Source organism: Vanellus vanellus (assembly GCF_965231255.1).
Source record: "Vanellus vanellus genome assembly, chromosome: 16".
Classification (NCBI taxonomy): Eukaryota; Metazoa; Chordata; class Aves; order Charadriiformes; family Charadriidae; genus Vanellus; species Vanellus vanellus.
Window position 1 is genome coordinate 5,844,597 of NC_138921.1, and position 20,083 is coordinate 5,864,679.

Sequence of the window (20,083 nt, forward strand, 5' to 3'; positions counted from 1 at the left end):
AACTACAAGTGAAGAAGTTGAATATTTGCTTCAGCTGAAGAGAATATTCCCCACATCCTAGCGGGAAAAGGTGAAAAAGAGAACCGGAGGATGTTGCTAGTAGGTATCTACATGACAGGAAGCCATGACTAGCAGTGTAATTGTCAACAGGAAACAAAAAGTCACAGCCGATGTGACACTGCGATACAATACCCTTTCTGTGTCGTGTTGCCTGCTGGACTATGTGGCCCGGGGAGCAGTGTATGTCTATGTGAGATATTCTCCTGTCCATTCGTCTGCTGGAGTTTGAATTATTCTGCACCTGGTTAATCCACCTTGCTGGAGTTGGAAAGCCGTGGGGGTTCTTTTCTTGACACCTGCTACTGTAAAGATCTCAAACAGCTATGGGGAGAAAAGGGTGGATGTGAGCAACCTTCACCGGCTGGCAGCTGAGTGCTCTTCAGACCCCAGGCAGCTTTGAGGTGTCTTGGCTGTTCAGTGCTCCGCAGATATGAACGCTGAGCTTTTACGGCACGTTCTCACATTGGCCTGGTCGTTCTCACCATGCTAGTACATGAGACAGAAGACTTCCTCTCAGACGTAGCTTACATCATCCTGGAACTGGTCATTGCAGTGCTGGCCATCCTGGGGAACATCCTGGTCTGCTGGGCCGTCTATCTGAATAGCAACTTGCAGAACGTCACCAACTATTTTGTGGTGTCCCTGGCTGCTGCTGACATTGCCGTGGGCATGCTGGCAATCCCCTTTGCCATCACCATCAGCACTGGCTTCTGTGCCTTCTTCTATGGCTGCCTTTTCATTGCCTGCTTCGTCCTGGTCTTGACTCAGAGCTCGATCTTCAGCCTCCTTGCTATTGCCATCGACAGGATCATTGCGATCCGCATACCCCTCAGGTAAGCCCAGGGCTGGGCTGGGGGGACGGGCAGGGGCTAGGGTGGTGAGGGGTGAGTATCGGTAAAAACAACAGACCTGGACGTGAATAGAGGAAGGAAAAGTTAAATGAGGATCAGCACTTTCTCTTGTGGTTTGAAAAAAAACTTTTCTAGGTCTTGAAGGCTGCCTTGGCTGCTGGATTTTCTGGTTGCTTCTTTTTCCAGTTCTTCTCTGTCCTCATATGGTCTGTGCCTATGGCATCGCGGTGGCACTGCCTAGGAGCTGCCGTTCCATATTTAGTCAGGATCGTGCGGTAACATGAATAACCTGCGCTCTGCACTGCAGCCAACAGCACCAGAAGGATCCCCGTGGGAAAGTGGAGCTAAAGCAGTACACGGTAGAGGGCTGAAAGGGGGTGAGGTCAACTCATCTCCTTCCCCATGGGGAGGATGGGGGACTCTGCCTGCAGCTGTAGCAGCAGGGTTGTGGAGAGTGCAGATGGGGGTTTTCTCTGGGGGGGGGGTCCATTAAATGTGAAGGAGGAGAAGCAGCAGGCTGTGAAGAAATGGGCCTTAGGAAGATTTGGACTAGGTTAGGCACCGCCTCTGGAAGAAAAGCATGTATTGGGTCAAGGCAGAGGCTTGTCCCAACCTAGACCTGCAGATGGTTATTCTGTGGTCTCTACTGTGGTGTTTAAAGGAAGAAAAGGACATTTCAATATTAGAACTTGCAAGCTGAATATGACTAGCTGCTACTTTGGACGCGACCAGGGAGGCTCATGTGGCACAAGGGGAAGTTTTGCCACCCGCACAGGGGCTGCTGCTCAGTTCAGTTTTCCAGAAGCACGTTGCTGTGGTGGGATGTATCTGACTGGGGGTGCGAAGCAGCCTTGCGTTTTGTGGGCTGGGTTTGAATGCTGTGTGACAATGCTTCCGAGTGATTCAATAAGCTCAAAAGATGCAGAGGAAGCCCCGGGAGAGGCCCGTGCAGGCAAAGTGTAGGAGTCTCCTTCCTTCCCGTCTTGTCCTTAAGAGGCTGCAGCACGCTCTCAGGAGTGGAGAGACTTGCTGCCTATCCTGAACAACAAATGTGGCTCCAAAAATGGAACAACTTTCTGATCATTGTGCTCTCAAGTTTGAGATTTTGGACATCCTCACTCCTGTTGAACTTAAATAACTTGTGTTGACCTGTGCAATTTAGTTTTGTCTCTTGTGAATACTTTGGCCATCCAGCACTTATGTCAATTAACACAAACCTCCCATTCAAAAATAGCATTCTTTTCCCTCGAGCTGCGGAGATTACCTTTCCATGTGGACCAGTGCAGCATAGTCTTTCCTGAAGCCTTGCCTCAGTAACCTTGTGCTGCTGTAACACTGCTGTTAATTGGTTTCCAGACCTATAGTCGTACCTTTACTTTTGGTGTACTTGTAAGGAATAACTATTCCATTCCTTTGCAGAGAAAACTCTATCGATATTAGTTACTTATAAATTGGACTATCCACTTTTCTACAGCTCTGCGTATAGATGGATTCAGTTTATAAACCAAAATAATGATTAAATGGTACAAAGCAACATATGTAGAGTAGCCCTCAGGAGCGTGCCTCTGAAATGATTTTGAGAAGAGCTAATATCTTTAATTCATCTCTCATGAGCTAACTCTGAAGACTTTTGCTGACAGTTTAAGCGCTCATATTGCTAGAGGATGACTTGCCAGGAGAAGGATTTTTAAAATCTGGATTTCTGCCCATTTTGGGGGGTATCATTGTAACTATATTGTCCTGAAAATTTAATTTCCTGGAACAGCCACCAAAGTAAGGAGTCTTTTAGAAAAATCAGACTTCATCAGTGCACTGTACTGGTTTCACTATTTTGTTTTTGAAAAAACAGAGCACACCCTCTTCCGCCCCAGAAACAGTGGAGTTGATTGGATGCAGAAACCCACAGGTAGATCCATGGGTTCATCCCCCTCCTTGTCCTCTACTGGTTTGTCCTTTTACAGTAGGAGCAAAGAACTTGTCAATTGTGTTTCTCCTTAAGAATTTATGGATGAATAAACATTAGATTTATAGTCTCAGACATGCTGAGAAAGTGAAAACTAATTAGCTGAAGAGGGAAATGTGGTATGATTCAGACTGCTCAAATCCTCGTCTCTTTCTAATACCTGGTTGTCTCAAAAATGTGTCAAACCCTTGGAAGGAAAGTTCTGCCACTAAAGATGCAACGTTTTCACCCAATCCTTTAATGCCTGGGAAAGCCTCTTCTCTTCTTCTCGGAGGACAAGAAAGGTAACACCAGGCATTCCTAATATTCGTTAGGGGAATGCTCTTAAAGAAAAAATAATAAATTGGACTTCCTTTACTCTAATGAAACCGAAAAGGACCAAACCTACTTTTGATTCTCCTTTTTCTTTTTAACTGTTTCATACCTGATTCGTCCAAAGGAGGGTATCTCAGTGGATATATATGTGGATGTGTATTCCCACACAAACTGTCAGCGTTAAGGAGGCAGAAGAGTGGGATTGCTGATGCTGCTTGGTTTTGGACACCTCAGAACATAATTGGAGTTACCTTTGGAATGATTTTTCTGTGGATAAAAGACCCTCCCCCAAAAAATTGCAGTGAAGAAAGACATCTATAGGTAAAATTTAAAAATACATAAAAAACAATTTGTGAACATCTTATGGCTTCTACCTTCCAAATGATTAAAACACTGTAGAATTTGATAAACTTTCTGAAACTCCTCAAGCACTTTGCTGAATTCTGCCAGGTTTTATACAAATGTAATACTCCGCAAGTGGCAATAAAGCCCTCCCAAGGAAGTGGGTCCGAGCCATTGTTCAGTCTGGGTTAAAATCCGAACTGTGCCTCTTAACATGGCAGGTACCTGAAAACCTGTGCTCGCTGATATAAAACCCCTGGGTGTTCTAAACAAAACTGGCTGCAAGTCTGAGCTCCGGGATGAAGTCATGGGCCGAGAACAATTGCAGCTTTCCAGGCTCTTTGGTGCCAGCAAATGCTCCGATGGCACAGTGCCCGGCCACGTGTTCTTGTGCAGGCGTTTGTGGGAAAGACACTGCCATGGTGAAGGACAGGTAGCTCCGGTGTACTGGAAGGAGAGGAGAAATTTTTCTTCTTGCAGCCAAACGGAAAAGTTTTCTCAGGTTACTGCTTGCTCTGTGTGCTGGATTCAGGTATTCACCGGTGGCATAAATACTTACGCCGGGCATACAGTGCCAACTGCTGTAACCTGCTGCAGTGCAGACCGTTTCCTCTGATGAAGGTTGGAGGTGACTGACTGCTGAAGCCGCTGGGATGCTTCTCTGGGAAAGCATTACTAAGGTGCAGGTCCCTGATATTTGGAGCATTGCAACAGATTTATCCCGCGTAGTGGCGACTGAAGCCACAGCTCTGAGGTGGCATTGGGATGCTTCTCTGCCCCAGGCTAGGGGTGCTGCACAGGAAGAACTGGCTTCTCAAAGTCTAGGGGGGGAAGAACAGGGGAGATGGACACAAACCTGAGTAAAGTATAGGACACGGGAGGGACCTTTGTGTGAAGAACAGTCTGTTTCAGCAGTTGCTTTAATTCTCTAGGGTTGCCTTCTCAAATGCTCATATATGAGCATCTGAATTAGTGAATTGGGAATTTAAGGTTTTATTGCGACTTTCAGCCATATCCAATTTCTTTCCCTGTTTACCATAAGCCGTTTGACTTTGACAAGTACTTCCTACATGTGCTCATGTTTTTGTCAAATAGATTATGGGCAGATTCAACCTAGTAAGAAAGAAGAAGAATTGCCTTCCTCTGAACAGCCATGGGCATGGCTTTGAAAGCAGTGCCAGTTGTCTGTGGCTTCATGGGTAGTGGAGCTTGCTGTTACCAAGGTTTTAGTCTGGAAGCTGATATTGTGCCACGAGCAAAGAAGTGGTGCCTGCCCACCATTATTGCTTCTGCTGTTTAGAGCCCTGTGCCCACCTATGGGATCCCACCCTATCCAGTCGCCATCGCGCAGACAAGCACCAGTATCAGCACCTGGTAATAGGGGAGAAAGTTTCTTGATTGACTTTCTGGGAAAGGGTTGTTTCGGTGGTGCATGAGAAGGTCCGGGTTTGGTTTCTTCTCTTCCACAAGATTTCCTGGATGATCTGGGACTGTCAGTGTCTCGCATTTCCAGATACGTGTAATAGGGATGGAATATCCTCCTTTTGTCTTGCCCCCTGTGACTGCAGCTGCCTGAGGTGTGGGCTGTTGAGGGGTGTGTTCAGTGAAGAGTGTTTTGTAGTGAGTTGTTAAAAACCATTGAGCCCTGCTGGAATTCAGATCACAGCCCAGTGCCCTCAACGCTGAGCACAGGCTTTCTGGTGTGATGCAGTAAATGTGTCTGAAACATGTTCCATGCATGGCAGAGCCATCTGGCCAAGATGTGCAGTGCTGTGACCAGAGGTGGGTTTGGAAGACAGGCAGCAGACTGGTTGGATGCTGTGATGATGAGTTAGGCCAGCTACGTATCATGCGATGTATGGAAAGATTTTAACTTCTACCTGAGGTGTTAGAGCCCTGTGGTTCTTATACCAGCTCTGTCTTCCACCCAGCTTCGTAGTTTACGAATCAGGCTAGTGAGGTACTATGGATTCCTGCAGGAATCCTTGTCTCGATGACACCGAGCTTAGGCCAAGGACCCAGAAGTGTCACATGCTCAGCCAAGCTACTTTAGGCAGCATGGATGAGTTGTGCATTCACCAGGTGCAGCTGTTCTCCTGGAGTCAGTTTGCCGGCCTCATGGTTGGGAAAGCAGCAGGGCAGATGAAAATACTTTGGGGAAAACATCCACAATTTCCTGTGTTTGCGGCAAAAGTGGGGTTTGTTTTCTGGAGGAGTCTGGTGATCCTGTCTCCACACTCAACTCCACCATGACTGTCCCTATGCTCTTCACTAATGTTCTTTGTGTCTGGAATTTCACGAGTAGAAGTTGTCATTTGTGTAGCAAGTCCAGTGTTTCCAGGAAGCACGAGAACTGCTTGTGCACAGACAATCCAGTGTTGTCTGGATACATCAGACATGCTACAAAGTCACCTGCCAAGTATGCAGAACATGGGCTGTAGGTGTGACCGGCTCCTTTCAGCGGGCTGCGTCTCCTGCATAGGTGCCAGCAATTCACAGTCTACGTGAAGCCCTGGAAGCCCTGAACTTACCATGTAGCGCCGTACAGCACAGGGCATACAGAGATTTGCTCTGGGTTGGCTGCCGTGAGCCTAGAAAGATGCCTAGACAGGTGCACAAACTCTTCAATGCCATCCTGGTGACATGTCTAAGTGGACAACAGGAATGAGTCCAGGAAAGTCCGTCTGGACAATAACCCTACCTCAGCCAAGTCAGCCAGCAGTGTCTCATGTGAGTCCTAGAAATCAAGCTCTCCCAAGTGAATGGACGCTTCTCAGTGGGTACCTGGTCAACATAGTGCCACACGCTATGTGACAAGATGCTGGTAGCTTTCTCTCTTAACCCTTGGAGATACTGAGCAAGGTGTAATGGAAGTACACTCGCTAATAGGTTGATAATTGCCGCTGCCAGCACACTACGCTGCAGCTGGAAAGCAGGCGGCTGCTTGGGTTAAGTGCTGTTCCTAAGCCTTGTAAAGTTTGTTGCATGGGAATCCCCAGAGGGTAAGAGGGAGGGAGAAGTGGGGGGGTGTTTGCCTGGAGCAGGAATGAATATATTTTTAGTGGAAGGGAAGGGACATCTCTAGTCGTGGGATAACAGCTGCACAATTTCAAAATTCCTCTGACAAGATGTAGCCAATTCCAGGGCTGCAGGGTTTTGAGTTTTTGGGTTTTGTTTTTCCAAGCTTTAAGTGCCTTCAGCCAATCTCTTGCTCCCTGAAGTGTACTTTTCAAAGCGCAGATGCTGTTTTGCTGTGTCGGTGAGGTCTGAAAGTGAGCAGCTCCCTGCTACCATCCATGCTGTGCCCTTAGCATCCTCTAAGCATTGAGCAGGATCCACTACTTGCTGGAGAAACTTTTTTATCTCTCAGAATCAGCTGAATCCCTCCCTCATTTCTGGAAGGAGGATTTCAGTGTATTTTGGGTACTGGGAATCGCGTGGTTGGCTCTCTCGCCCACTCCCTCTTTTCTGATACTGAAATGCAACTGAGGAAGAGAGACGCAAGCCTGCTGGGTCTTGTGTGGAGCCAGTTTTTTTCCAAGGCCCATCAGCAGGGATTTAAAGCACATGAAGGATCTCCATCCTGTGCTGTGCCTGGCAAAAGCAGCCTCTCTCCTCCCTTGTCTTGAACTTGCATTGGGATGGGAGCATGAACCTGTGGGAGTAACTATTTCATTGAGAGATGGAAAGATTTCTATGGCTTGTTGGATTATATTTTTTTTTTTATATGTTTGTTTGCTGAGAGAATTCTGGAGACAGGGAGAAAGAGCATTGGGTAAACACTGGGAGCCCAGCGCTACCGTTGTCCGATCGCAGACACATGGGGTCAAGTACAGTGTGGGACCCAAACTGGACAATGTGGGAATCCTGCCATCTATTTTCCATGCTAAACGCTACCAAGGGAAGGAAATTGCGTTGAAATGTTAAACTGTTGCCCTGATCTACATTTTCAGAGAGAAGAACTGGTGGAGTCGGCTCAGGACTCGCAGTAACCTGTGAGGCCTTGGGAACTGGCTGGTATTTCAAACAAACCAATGGCCCTGGTTGCACTGTCAGATTCTTACATGTTGCTTACTGTCTCTTTCAACAGATCTTGGAGAATTTACTGCAAAGAGCGCTGGCTTCAGCCAGGCGTATCGATACCTCCACCACTGAAGTCCCCTTTGGTGTATGCAGTGCAGCCCACAGCACACAGTAGTCGGAGCACTGTCCTCAGCTTAATTCCTCCTTTCTGGGAAAGACATGGGGTCAGCTTAGCTGGGCTGGTGAGGAGAACTGCTGACTTGTCTCAGTTATTTCAGGAGGGTTGGTGGTGCTGGCCTTCCTGAAAGTGCTATTGTGGAGCAGAGTGAGGTGCTCTGCAAGGTGATGCCAGCCTGGCTTCTGCAGCTGAGTCAGCAGAATTTCCCAGGAGCACACCTGAATGTGGACAGGGGGCTGATGGCACTGTGCCTCCGAGTTCTTTTGTGCCATTTGGATTACAGATCTACTGCCAGACAGACCTAGCGGTTCCATGCTACAAGGCTGTGCCTTTGCCAGAAAGGAGGAACTACCTCTGCCTTCAGTGGTCTTTATCACCAAGGGTCAGAGCAGTGCTGCTGATTATCCAGGCTGCCAGATCTATGTGCATGGCCAAGCGGGCTGGTGTAGTGAAGGAAGACAGATGAAAACTGTATGAATTTCCCTGCTTTTCTGTCTGTCGCCTGTTCACTGCCTAAAGGAAAGGGGAGGGAAATAAGTGGCATACAATGTCACCGTGGAGTCCTTGCTGTGCTGGGTGGGGTCTGCACGGCACATCTGTGTTCAAAAGCACATCTGAAGGAGCAGGTGCCTTTCTTCTGTCTTCTGGGACATTGGGCCATTGGGAAGTTGCTTGGGTGTCAGGGGCTTGTTGAATGATACTCACGTACTTCCTGTTTCCTCTGCTTTGTAGGTACAATGGCTTGGTGACTGGCTCTCGAGCTAAAGGTATCATTGCCATCTGTTGGGTATTATCATTCATCATCGGCTTGACGCCCATGCTAGGGTGGCACAATCGCTCTCAGATCGAAGAGCTGGGTTCCAATAAGTCCTCTCCCATCAACTGCAGCAACAGTATGGTAGCATGTCTCTTTGAGGCTGTGGTCACCATGGAGTACATGGTCTACTACAACTTCTTTGCCTGTGTGCTTTTGCCCCTCCTCCTCATGTTTGGTATCTACTTGAAAATCTTCATGGCAGCACGGCGACAGCTCAAGCAGATGGAGAACAAGATGGTACATGGGGAACGTTCTCGCTCCACTTTGCAGAAGGAAGTCCATGCAGCTAAGTCTTTAGCCATCATTGTTGGGTTGTTTGCAGTCTGCTGGCTTCCACTACATATTATTAACTGCTTTACCCTTTTTTGCCCAAATTGTGCCCACGCTCCCCTCTGGCTGATGTATCTGGCTATTATCCTGTCTCACGCGAACTCGGTTGTAAATCCTCTAATTTATGCCTACCGAATCAGGGAGTTCCGATACACCTTCCGCAAAATCATCAGCCAGCATATCCTGGGCCGGAAGGAGCCGTTCAAGGCAGGAACAGCCAGCTCTAGGACTTCCACACACGGTGGGGACGCAGAGAACGCCAGCATACGAATCAGTGAGTATGCATTAGAGGTATACACCAATGGAGAGATCCACAGGGATCCTGAAAAGCAGGACTTAAACAAATGCAAAGCTGGCTTGGAATGGCACCAGAATGGAAATGCTCTGGACGTGGAGACAAATGGGCATCTCCCACATTCCTGCAAAAATGGGATTCTCTCAGATGCATGCATGAACAGGGAGCTTCACAGTGAAGAGCTAATTGATGCTCAGGTGTCTTACGCAGATCTGGAAAGAGCAGCATTTGCAGCAGCGGAAGTTTCCTGATGAGACTTTCAAAGTCTTCCTGGTAGAATTATTTTTTTCCATTGGTGACCTCTGCCATGGCAGAAAGGGAGGTTGGGGGGCGGGGGGAGAGGTGTGTATTCAGATCGCTGTGGAGAAAGGGGTCCCTACCCAGGACTGTTGGGATGATCCTAAATACTAGACTGGAGAAAAGCCAAGAGACCATTGAAACGGACTAAGGAAGGAGGGACACGTTACCCATCAATGACCTGTCACCAAGAGCAGTGCCAAGGTCAAAGATGGCATTCCAAGCTCAGCACTGGGAGACTCTGCTGATGCAGGGCATGTCATGACATTATGCTGTACTGTGTATCTGTGGTTGTATGTCGGTTTTGCTGTCTTTACCAACAGAAATAAAAGCGTGGCTGGAAGTATTCACTGAATTGCAGAGGGCGACGGGGAAAGGGCCTTTTAGTACTTTGGCCCTGCAACAAACAAAAGGGGGATGATAGCAGCATCTATTGGTCAGGAAGGATGCCAGCAGCTGCTTGGAGAGGGAAGGAATTTACATGATGGGAACTTTGGATACCTTCAACCATGGCATCTTGTCTTTCAGTTCATGTTTTTAAAGCTTATACTGCAACAGGTTGCTCGAACGTTTTTTTTTTTTTCTTGTCTTGATAAGATTAAGTTATAAAAGATGGGCAAGATCTCATATCCATTCCCTGAGCGCTCAATGTTCTAGATGCACAAGGCAAATATAACCTCATAGCTCTCCACTTTGTCTAACAAATAATGAAAACGGAGTCTGTAATACAGATTTCCCATAGTAAAAGGGCTGTTAGCAGGACTTGGTGCTGCCGATAGTAGTCAAGCAGGCCAGGCTGTGGTCTTTGTCACCAGGGCGGTCGTGCTCTGACATGTTGTGAAGAGCTATCAGGTATGTGAGCTGTCTGTAGGCTGGTGGGCACTGTCTGCTTTCTCCCCCTGTCTCTGTGCTTGTCCTCCTGAGCTCTTAGAATGCAAATTCTTTCCGTGGCCCCAAATATGTGTGAGGAGAACTAATTTCCCTTATTTTGTTGTTTTCATCCTTGCTAAAAAGGCTGTGGAATTTTTTTCTTCTTTTTTGGGGTAAGGAGGAACACACACACACACATACCTAACACTTATTTTTGGAATTCTACTGAGCTCTATTTAAACACCTCTTCTCCTGTGATTTCAGTTTTTTCCTGATGTGCTTTGCTGTGAAGCCCAATGTGTCCCTGCAGTGCAGAGGCCAAGAGAGCTGAGTCTGTCTGGTTAGAAGATGCTCCTACTCTGAGAAGCGGAAAGGTGTCAGTAGTAGTGGAAATCAGCTTAGGAACTGCCGCAGTCTGTCTGTATAAAAGTCTGTCTGTATAAAAGAACAGGCAAATCTGTGCTGCAGGAAGGGTATGCACTGACAGTACTTGACAGTACAGTTACTGACAGTAACTTGAATTCTACCTGAAGGTTGTCTGTTTTTTGTTTTCCAGACAAATAATCCATGTCCAATACCATGAGACTTCTGGAGAGACAGGCAGTGATGGTCCTACTGGAAAACTAAAAGTCTGGTAATTCCAGGGACCTGAAGTTTATTCCCTAGCTGAAAACATCAGAAGTATCAAACCCGGCTCTTCCTCGTGTCTGTCCACTAACATTTCAGCAGCCAAATAATCTCATTTTCAGAGAGGAAAGAGGAACTGGATTTTGATATTTGAGGAAAAGCAGGTTAGGTTTGTGTGTTCTTATTCCATGTTTATTTTAAATATTGGGAACTATTAAAATGAAAAGTTTTATTTGAGGAGAGTTTTTGCCAGTCTCACGACATGAAGGTGGGAGTAGTTTATAATGCTGAACACGTGCAAGTATGTAACTGCTCCAGGCTAGCACAACGCTTACTGTGAGACGGATAAAAAGATGTGGTTGCCACCACAATCCTTAGCAGAAAGACAGGCAAGTTTGTAGAACAATAGACTTCACAGTTTAATTGAATTGCTGCTTTCTTGGCACGGCTCTTCCACGTAGTCTAACGTCAGAGGAGTGGATTATCACTCCAGCACCATTAACAAACACTAAGCCATTTCCCTGTGACTGACGTCATAGGTAATTCCTCTGTAGGGTGACTTGGGATCTTGTTACTCTTGATCTTTCTGGATGGAATATTTCTGCAGGTTATTTGTGGGATGGCTCCTCTGACCTCCTGTAACAGTGGTGGAGGAACTCAGTCAGGAAAATGGGGGTCTGATCTCTCCAGGCCTCGGTTGGGAGCTGAAACGTTTCTAAGAATAACACAAGATTACATCCGGTATTCATGTCAATAACAATTAGGTCCACAAAGAAGCAGAGCAGGAAAGGAAGTGTGGGAAAATACCAGCATCGCTCATGTGCTGGAGCACACGCGAGTGCAGAAGTGCCTCCTATTGAGCTTCAGTTGCCATTGTAAAGGGATGTTTTGTGCCAAACTGCATCAGGCTTTCAACAGCTGATGGAGGTTGGTTGCTTTCTATTGTTTCCTGAGCTTCTTCACACTCAATTATGGCAGCTTCTTGCTTGGTTGCCACAAGAATCAAGTTGATCTGTGTTGATGTGACAAACTTAGGTTTGTCCTTCTGGAAAACCGTCCTGCCCAACCAGATCACCATGTGAGCTTACTGAGTTTCCAGATGTCTTGAAATTAGCTTTTCTGTTGCTGTTTGAGATGCCCCCCAAGTGTGTCCAGTCCCTTTCAATATTAGTGATCCAGATTTGAAATGGAAAGGGTGTGTGAAGGGGCCGGGGAATGCGTGCAGGAGGAAGTGCCGTAAGGGTAAGGAGGCAGCATGTTTTATATAGAATTGGAAGTCTGTAGTCACAGGAAGGAAGGGATGGCAATTGCACCACATGCTGTGTGCCTTCTGGCAGACATATGTCTGAGATGGACCTTCAGAAGATGTTTCCGAAGCAGTTGTTGGGGCCAGCACGAGCCTTTTGAGCAGAATTTTGGACTCCTTATTTCTTGTTTCCTAGGGATCATAATTTCAAGGCTTTCTTTTTATTTTATTTTTTATTAAAAAAAAAAAAAAAGCAGCATTAAGAGGGTCCCATCAATGAAGTGTGCTCTTTCTTTCTCCTGGCATCACTCTCTGCTCTTGAGAAAAGTACCTCTCTTCCAAACTGCACAGGGCAGGGATCACTAGAAAAGTGAAAGTTGACTAATTTTTTTCCAAACCTCTCCACTCATATCCCCATTTTCCTTCCAGCTGGAGAATGTTTAGCTGATGAAATATAGCTGTTCTGGATAAACAAAGGTGGTACCAAGACAAAGGGAAGAATGAGGTGACCATCAAGAGAGGCTGGAGAAGACCTCCTTGGGAATCCAAAGTGCAGTGTGTCCAGGGAGTAAGAGCTGGGGTAAGAAGAGACTAATTTCATTGAACTGGAATATCTTGCTAAAAATGGCTCAAGACCCACAGAGAGTTGTGGTGCCTCGTTTGGTGCGAGGGCATTCCATGAATTTCACCATTCCCTGGAGACTCAGGCTCCAGGGTTTATTTGCTTTATAGGGTTTTGGAGAAAGTAAAGTTTGATCAGTTGCCAGGAGTAATTTTATCAAGAGTTCTTCTTGGGGCTCTCTCCTCAATAGGGCACTGCTTTTTTTTGTGTGCAAATAAACGCTCTTACAGCATTGTCCCACAGAGTTTCTTTTGGATCAGTAATATTTTGAAGCTCTGTGCAAGCTTGAACTGCAGCCCTTGAACAGAGAAGCATGGTGGGACAGTTGAGGTTTTTGTAGACAGAAGGGGCTTGCCACTGATCCCAGTTTGTACCAGGAAGATTATTGTGCAGATGGACTTGGGAGTTATACAGAGTAGTCTGAATCTTTGATCATTCTTTGAGAAGAGGCTCCAGGGGATGCTGGTGGATATAGAAAAGTCTCTAAGGTGTGGGAGCAGACTGAAAGGTTAGGGTTAGGTGGTAAATCTTGGTGGTGAAGGAAGATTTGTAGGGTAGGTGTTTGGGAGGATTTCGGGGGAGCAGGAATGTGCTGGGGATCGCACAGATGGTGCTGGTATGAGACCAAGATGTGACTTGCTGAGGAAGGACTCTGGAAAGGGTGTGCGGTCTTACAGCTTTCCTGAGGGAGCCAGAGAGTCAGCCTTGCCTGTCGTGTGTGGAGGGTTGACTTCTATGTGGTCTGTGCGTGACTGAGGTAGAGATGGTTCTTATGGATTATCTCCTTTTCAGGATGCAGTCTCATTTCATGAGCATGCCCAGGTGTAACAAAAGCCCTTCTGCTTCACGAACACAAGCCCTACCCAATAACAAACCAAGCCGGCCATGTTCTGTGGGAAGGAGGAGCATGCTGTAACAGTGCTGTGATGCATTAAAACTGTAGAATACTCTCTAGCAGTGTTTGCTAAGTTTAGATGCCTAATAGTTAGTTCTCTCCCAATTTGTTTTGGGCATCAAACTGCACTGAGTCATACCGCAGGGTTTTTTCTTTCCAGCCCTGAGCTTTTGGCCTTCTTTACAGTAAAACACATCAAGAGTAACTGAAATCGCACCAGTTCCTCATTTGCATGAGAGGTGACTAACCCTGACAGACTGAGAATCCCTAAACTGGGGCAGTGTTGTGTGTAACTCCCTGTCTTATTTGTCTGCTGGGACTGTTCACACAAGGATGTGTTGAAATCAAGACTGGAACTGTAGATCTGAGAAACATCCTTTGCTTCCCCTGCTCTGTCTCAGGAGCTGGTGTTCCTGCCCCTGTCCTGTGGAGCGGTTGTCTCTGTGATCTGCAAGCCAAGACACTATGAACACCCTGCTGCACACGCTGTCACTATAAAACAATTACTCTTTTAATTTCAATGTTTTATGAATATAGTTGTTGTTTTCCCTCTGTTTGTCAGTTACCAGTGGGAGGGGAGGGAAGGGGGTGGGAGAATCTGTGCATGCAAATGTATTTAAAGTGTGTTGACCAAAGTTTGGTTGGTTTTTTGTTTTTTTATTTTAATCTGTGAAGTTTTCATATCTGTGAAGTCATCAGACTGCTGGGCAGTGAGGAGCCGCTGGTGCTGCTGAGTCTGTCTTGGTTACATTTCTTAATAAGCATTAAAATAATAAAATATATTTGTAAAAGAGAGTGTGAGTGCCTTTGTCCCAGGAAGTTCCAGCTGGCCGGCCCTTTTTTGTGCAAGTGTTTTCTTATTATTTTATTAGCTTTTTCCATAGACTGATCCTTCCGGAGAGCGCTCTCCCTGGCGCTGCCTATTCTTTCGTAGAAGATATTAGCAAGGACGAAGGTGACAGACCCAGATGGACGAGAAGACCCCTCACATCTCTGACTTCCTGAGATCTGTCATCTTGGCAATAAGAGAAAATGTTTTATAGCTGCGTACTGAACACAAGGTAGAGCACTCTATTTCCCCAAACCACCACAGTGTCAGAACCAGTATGTTACATAGCAGGACCATAAGGGTCCACACCTGAACCACGAAATTTTTCTAGCTGTGACTGGAGCATTCCAGCCTGCTGGTTCTCCTTCCACATGACCCTGCTGGTACACCTCAGACCTCCTTGTAAGACCATCGCAATTTCAGACATCTGTCCTGTTCTGGCAATGCCACACAAGGCTGAGCTAGCCCCAGCCTGATGTCAACCAAATTAGTCTGGAGGTGGAGGCAGTGAATCTAGATGCTACTGTGGTGTCTCTCGGGCCAATTCTGAGCAATGCTGACAGAACGAAGCAGGAATAATTTCCAGCTTTTTCCAGCTGCAGCTACTAAATCTGTGTGTGAGGAGGTTAGTGAAAGTCTGTACAATGCAGGAGCATTTGGACTTGGGAAGTGATGAAATGGAAGTTCACCAGATAACCATCAGCTACTGGTCATTCCCCTTTTTGGTTCACTTTCCGGCTGGGGTAGAGGGCTCCCTGGAGGCCCTGGTTTGTGGAGAGGTGCCGGCACCCTGGTGCTCGGTAGCCAGCTGGGCCCAAGCTGTTCAACCAACTGTGTCATTGAAAAGCTTTTTGATTTTTCCCTCCTTTCACAAACACTGTGCGTTTTGTTCTGCAGCATCAAAGGCCAGGAGCTCGCGGAACAATGGGCATCTGCAAGAGCCCGGGGGAACAATGGCCCTACCTGGCCCCAGGAAGAAAGCGAGTACTTGAAAGAACAGAGAGAGCTCCCAGTTTAACAACACAATTGGCCTGATCTGGGAATCTGTGCTCAGAGATCCACATCTTGGCTTAGTCACCCAGAGAAACTAGACTTTGCAGGGCTTTTGCTGTAGACTAAGAGCTGTCTGAGGATAATACAGCTCAATAGTGTAACATTTACTGCAGCGCTCGGGAACTGATGATATTTCTCGTGAAGTAGTATGGGGGCCATGGGGATGGTGTTTTCCCTGCTAATGGGTGGATAATGTTTTTTGGCTAAAAAGCTTTTCACAGTATTTAAAGCAGCAGGATCTTCCTTGTCACTTCTGCCCCCAAACAGGAAGCCTTTGCTGCTAAGAATAGTGCATACTAGTGCCTGCTGTGCGCTTGACCATTACGTGTTTCAAGAAGTTTTGGGGAGTTAAAAGCTCTGAGCACCTTTTCAGAGGCCCTTGGACCTCACAATTATTTTCACAGGAAAGATTCCCACTGTCTCACATTTGATCAAAGTGACCAAGTGAGGAGTGAGATTCCCCATGCATTCATTCGTGGGACGGAGAGAGACTTCTGCCAGCTCAGAGTGATCCTGGGAGGAATCCACCTCTCTGATCCCACAAACAAGAACCTCAAGTTAGACAATTCGACTCTCTGCAGGCTGGAGTCTTGCTGAATAGTAAGTGGAGCTGCATTCCTCCCTGACTTCCCAATCTCCTCTTCAGTGCTCTTCTGAGAAGAATGGGGGGGCACTTCTGAATATTGGAGAGGTTTCCTCAGAAATGACCCAGTGGATGGGACTGTTGGAGGGGGTTTGGCTGTAAGATGCACCACTCTAACAAGCAGTATAATTTCTCTGCTGTGTGACCACAGTATTCACTGCTGCGATCCTGCAGTGTGATAGGAAAGTACTACCCAGATCTCAGAAAATCAGAAAATCATTTCAAGAACTGGAGTCCTTGCAATGTGTCAAAGAAAACAATCTAAGCCAAGTCTAGGTCTGAGAGTAGCATGGTGATTTTTCAGCAAGTGAAAGGAGAGGACTAGGAAAAGAGCTTTCAATCTGCAGGTTCAGAATAAACTGTGTAAAGATGAGGTTATTTGGAGTGCAGATCCATATTGTGTGGTCTAGCCTGTTGTACTGAACTCCAAACCTGGGACTGTGGGTTTTGGGAGTGTCCAGCTGCAATCCAGAGAGGTGACTCCAACTTCTACAGAGCCCAGGGCAGTCTTTAAACCTGCTAGCTTGTACACTGACAGCACTGGAGGTGAAAACGCGTAGGCTTTGTTTGCTAAGGATTTACCCAGAGCCCCAGGTGGCTCTGATTTTTAGCCTTACCTAAAGCAAGAAGATTAGATAACAGCTCATAATGATAGTGAAGAAAATCCATGTGCATGGGGTATCTTGCTGCCTCAGCTGTTGATGAGGTCATGGGGATGTCTTTTGGGCTGGTATTAGTCCAGGATATTATTTCTAAATGGGAGTTAAGCATATCCCAGTTGGATACTTCATGTTGCTGGAGAACTTGCAGCTGCGTCATTTGGGCATTTGGCATCATCTGGGCTGTGAAAGCTTCTGCCTGTGCTTTGGGGCTCCCAGGGATGTAAGGCTCTTGTGCGGTGTGGTGACTGCATCCAGGGAAAAAAAAAAAAAAAAGAAATTCCTAATAAAGTGAATTGAGCAGCCTGGATCAGTTCTAATAAGAATGCAAAACAAGCCTGGGCCATCTCAGGGTAAGCTGCACTCATGGTGCCTCTTGAACCCATGTCCTGTTATTGTTGGTGTGGAACGTGAGGGTCTGGGCCAATGAAAATAAGGAAGGCGGCTTGACAGACACAGATTTTATCTTTTGAGATTCGTCATGACCTTTCTAGTGTATAATAAATAAAGTTGACTCAGGAATTGGCAAGTGCTCTATAACATGCAGTCCTGGTGTTGGGACTCGGCAGAATGTTCTGCTTAGCAATGCACTCTGTTAGCTTTGTTTGCCAAGTTCCTATTTTGGAGGTGTGCTGAAGGCCTGAACAGTGGCAGATGCTGAAGCCTTCTGCAGGGCAGGTGCACTGGACCCGGCATCTCTGACCATGCTGATCCAGGCTGGACGAAGGTCATTTTGAATCCATGCTGATACAGCCTTTTACCGCTGGGCCATAAAAAGAAAAGAAATGTCTTGCAGAGAAAGAACGTGGCTTGCAGAGGTGTGAATCGTGGGGCAAAGAGGACTCCCATCCTTTCACATTACTGTGTAACCCATCGGGCATTTAAGTTGGCATTGAACAGCATTGCTTCCTGTATTAGCGTGTTTTGAGCAGCCCTGCCGTGCACGCTGGATCCTGGGTTATTAAACAATTCCATCATCCAGAGGATGTGGGCAATTTTGCAGGTGACAGGAATGGTAGCTCTGAGACTTGCCTGCTGCTGGGTGAATCCCTCCTGTACTATCGCCTCTGTTAACCACGATTGGGAGCAATCACATTTGGGTTTTCTGAGCTAGCCCTGATGGCAGGGGCTGTGAAATACAGGGGTCCTTTGGACACAACTAGGAATGATGTGCTGCTAAACTGAAGCTGTTCTGTGATGGTTACACATCAGACTGTGAAGTTATTCTGCAGCGGCAAAAGACACTGGGGAGAAGAGGGCTAATGTTTGCATTCCCAGTTGCAGAGAGGCCACAGGGGCAGAGCTGCAGTTAATTCACAAAGATTATGGCTGATTCAAAGGCAGAGCCTCAAGAGGAGAGCACTGGCAGCAGGGTGCTGGACTCCGTGAGCACTCAGCACCTTAAAGTACAGGACAACTGGCTGCTGCCTCGTTTCTGAGGTGCCTGCCATTTGGGAGCAGTCCAGTATTCCAAGTGTTTCCTGCCTTTCTTTATATTCATGCCAAAAGCACTAACAGAATAGGGTGGAGACAAAAAATCTCAGACCCTCCTCAAGATCATCCTCTAATTCCAGAAGGATCAAAATGCTAAAGGTTGCATTAGAAAAACAGAAATAGTCTTTTCTCTCACCATTGGTAACTCAATGCCACAACTAAAGCTGAGAGTCAGCTGCTTGTTCTACAGCTGCGTCTTTTCTGAATTCATGAGAAATAGCATTTTGATTTCCTTCCAGAGGAAATATACAGTAATACCCCTAACTTGCACTGTGGTCTTCCAGTCTGCAGAACTAACCCATGTAATATTCATCTGCAACTAAATTAAATCCAAGATACTGTATTCCTTATGGACTGAGCCAAGGTTTGGGAATCAACGCTTTTAATCAGAAACCTTTATAGCTCGTTTTGTCTGAGCACTTGCTTCCCAGGCAACTTCCCTCCCATCCTAAGTTCTACGTTTGCAGGTGAACCCTCCTTTCCTGCCGTATGCCAGACCCAGGCAGCACGAGACGTTTATCCAAGGTGTGGGGGCTGTCTGTCCCTTTCCATGGTTCAGCACTACCCGAACTTTCAAAAGAACTGTAGCAAACAAGGTTCCTGTAGATTTTCACAGTGCGGCTGGAGGGAGGGGTGTGCTCTCTGCACGCTAATAGCAGTATCTGATTCCCTTGCAGGATGATCTTTTGATCAGCACTTGATCTGGAAGCACTGTGTGGGACGTGATCCTCTCAGGGAGAGTTTAATGCTTTCTTCCCATCAAAAGCATGAGGCTGCATCCTGGGGTCAGGATGTCAGTGACATGTGGATGACACTGAGCGCTGAAGCCTGCGTGTCAATCAGGTCTTGGAAGTGACTGCGCTGTCTGCTGCACAGACACGTTTGCCGTCTCTGAAGGGAGGTCCTTCTGCACGTAGCCATCTATGTGGTGTTTTCCAGGTGGCTGTATTCTCTCTATGCCGGATAAATCCCAGTGCTGTAAAACATGTGTCCCTGTTCTGCTTCCTAAAGAGGTGCATCTGCTGATGTCAGCTTCCAGGTAAGACGCACAGGAACCTGCTCTCTCTCAGCATCTGTGGCCTTTGGCCTCTGCTGGTAGTCAGGCATCCTAAGGAAACTAGAAATGACCTCAGGCTATTTTTTTGCTAATCCTTGGTCAGTGTTGCAGATGGAGAAGTAATGGCAGTTTTCCAGCAGGTGAGACCCTCCAGGCCAGTTAGCCAGACAAGGAAAATAAACACAGGAAATAACATCCATGCAATAAGATAACAGAGAAAGGAGAGGCTGGGAGAGCTTTCTGCTGCGAGTGTGTTGGGGGGAAGCACAGAGCTTGGAGCTCTCTCTTAACAGGAGCAAGCAGATGTCAAGCCCTAACACAAAGGAAGGTTGCTGCCTGGACAGAGAGGAAAAGAGAAAAAAGGAGGTTTCTGCTTTGCCCAGACAGAGTAGCAGTTGTTCCCTAGGGTACAGGGTCTATGGAATGAAGATCTTGCGTCTAGATTTGGGGTGAATTAGTGCTTTGCTCAGGGCAGAGACTAATTAGCTCTGCTCCACCTGGTTGTTTTTCTGTCTCAAAAGCAGTTCTGAGGGTCTCTGTGTTGATGGAAACTCTGCTCTGTCTCACCTGTGAAACCCATTCCCTGAACTCTCCTTTTGGCCTCTGCTTTGTGTCCC

General features: G+C 46.8%; 1 protein-coding gene and 1 long non-coding RNA gene across 2 annotated transcripts; both read left to right on the plus strand.

Annotated features, from left to right (window-relative positions):
• The first annotated feature begins 467 nt into the window (after window positions 1-467).
• ADORA2A (adenosine A2a receptor) lies at window positions 468-9,476 on the plus strand. Its single transcript, XM_082491458.1, has 2 exons — window positions 468-893; window positions 8,465-9,476. The coding sequence occupies exons 1-2, from the start codon at window positions 544-546 to the stop codon at window positions 9,423-9,425; spliced, it is 1,311 nt and encodes a 436-aa protein (XP_082347584.1). The 5' UTR covers window positions 468-543; the 3' UTR covers window positions 9,426-9,476.
• A 1,579-nt stretch (window positions 9,477-11,055) lies between these two features.
• LOC309678551 lies at window positions 11,056-14,253 on the plus strand. Its single transcript, XR_014269759.1, has 3 exons — window positions 11,056-11,132; window positions 12,644-12,794; window positions 13,629-14,253. It is a non-coding gene; the product is annotated as an uncharacterized lncRNA (long non-coding RNA).
• Window positions 14,254-20,083: the final 5,830 nt, after the last annotated feature.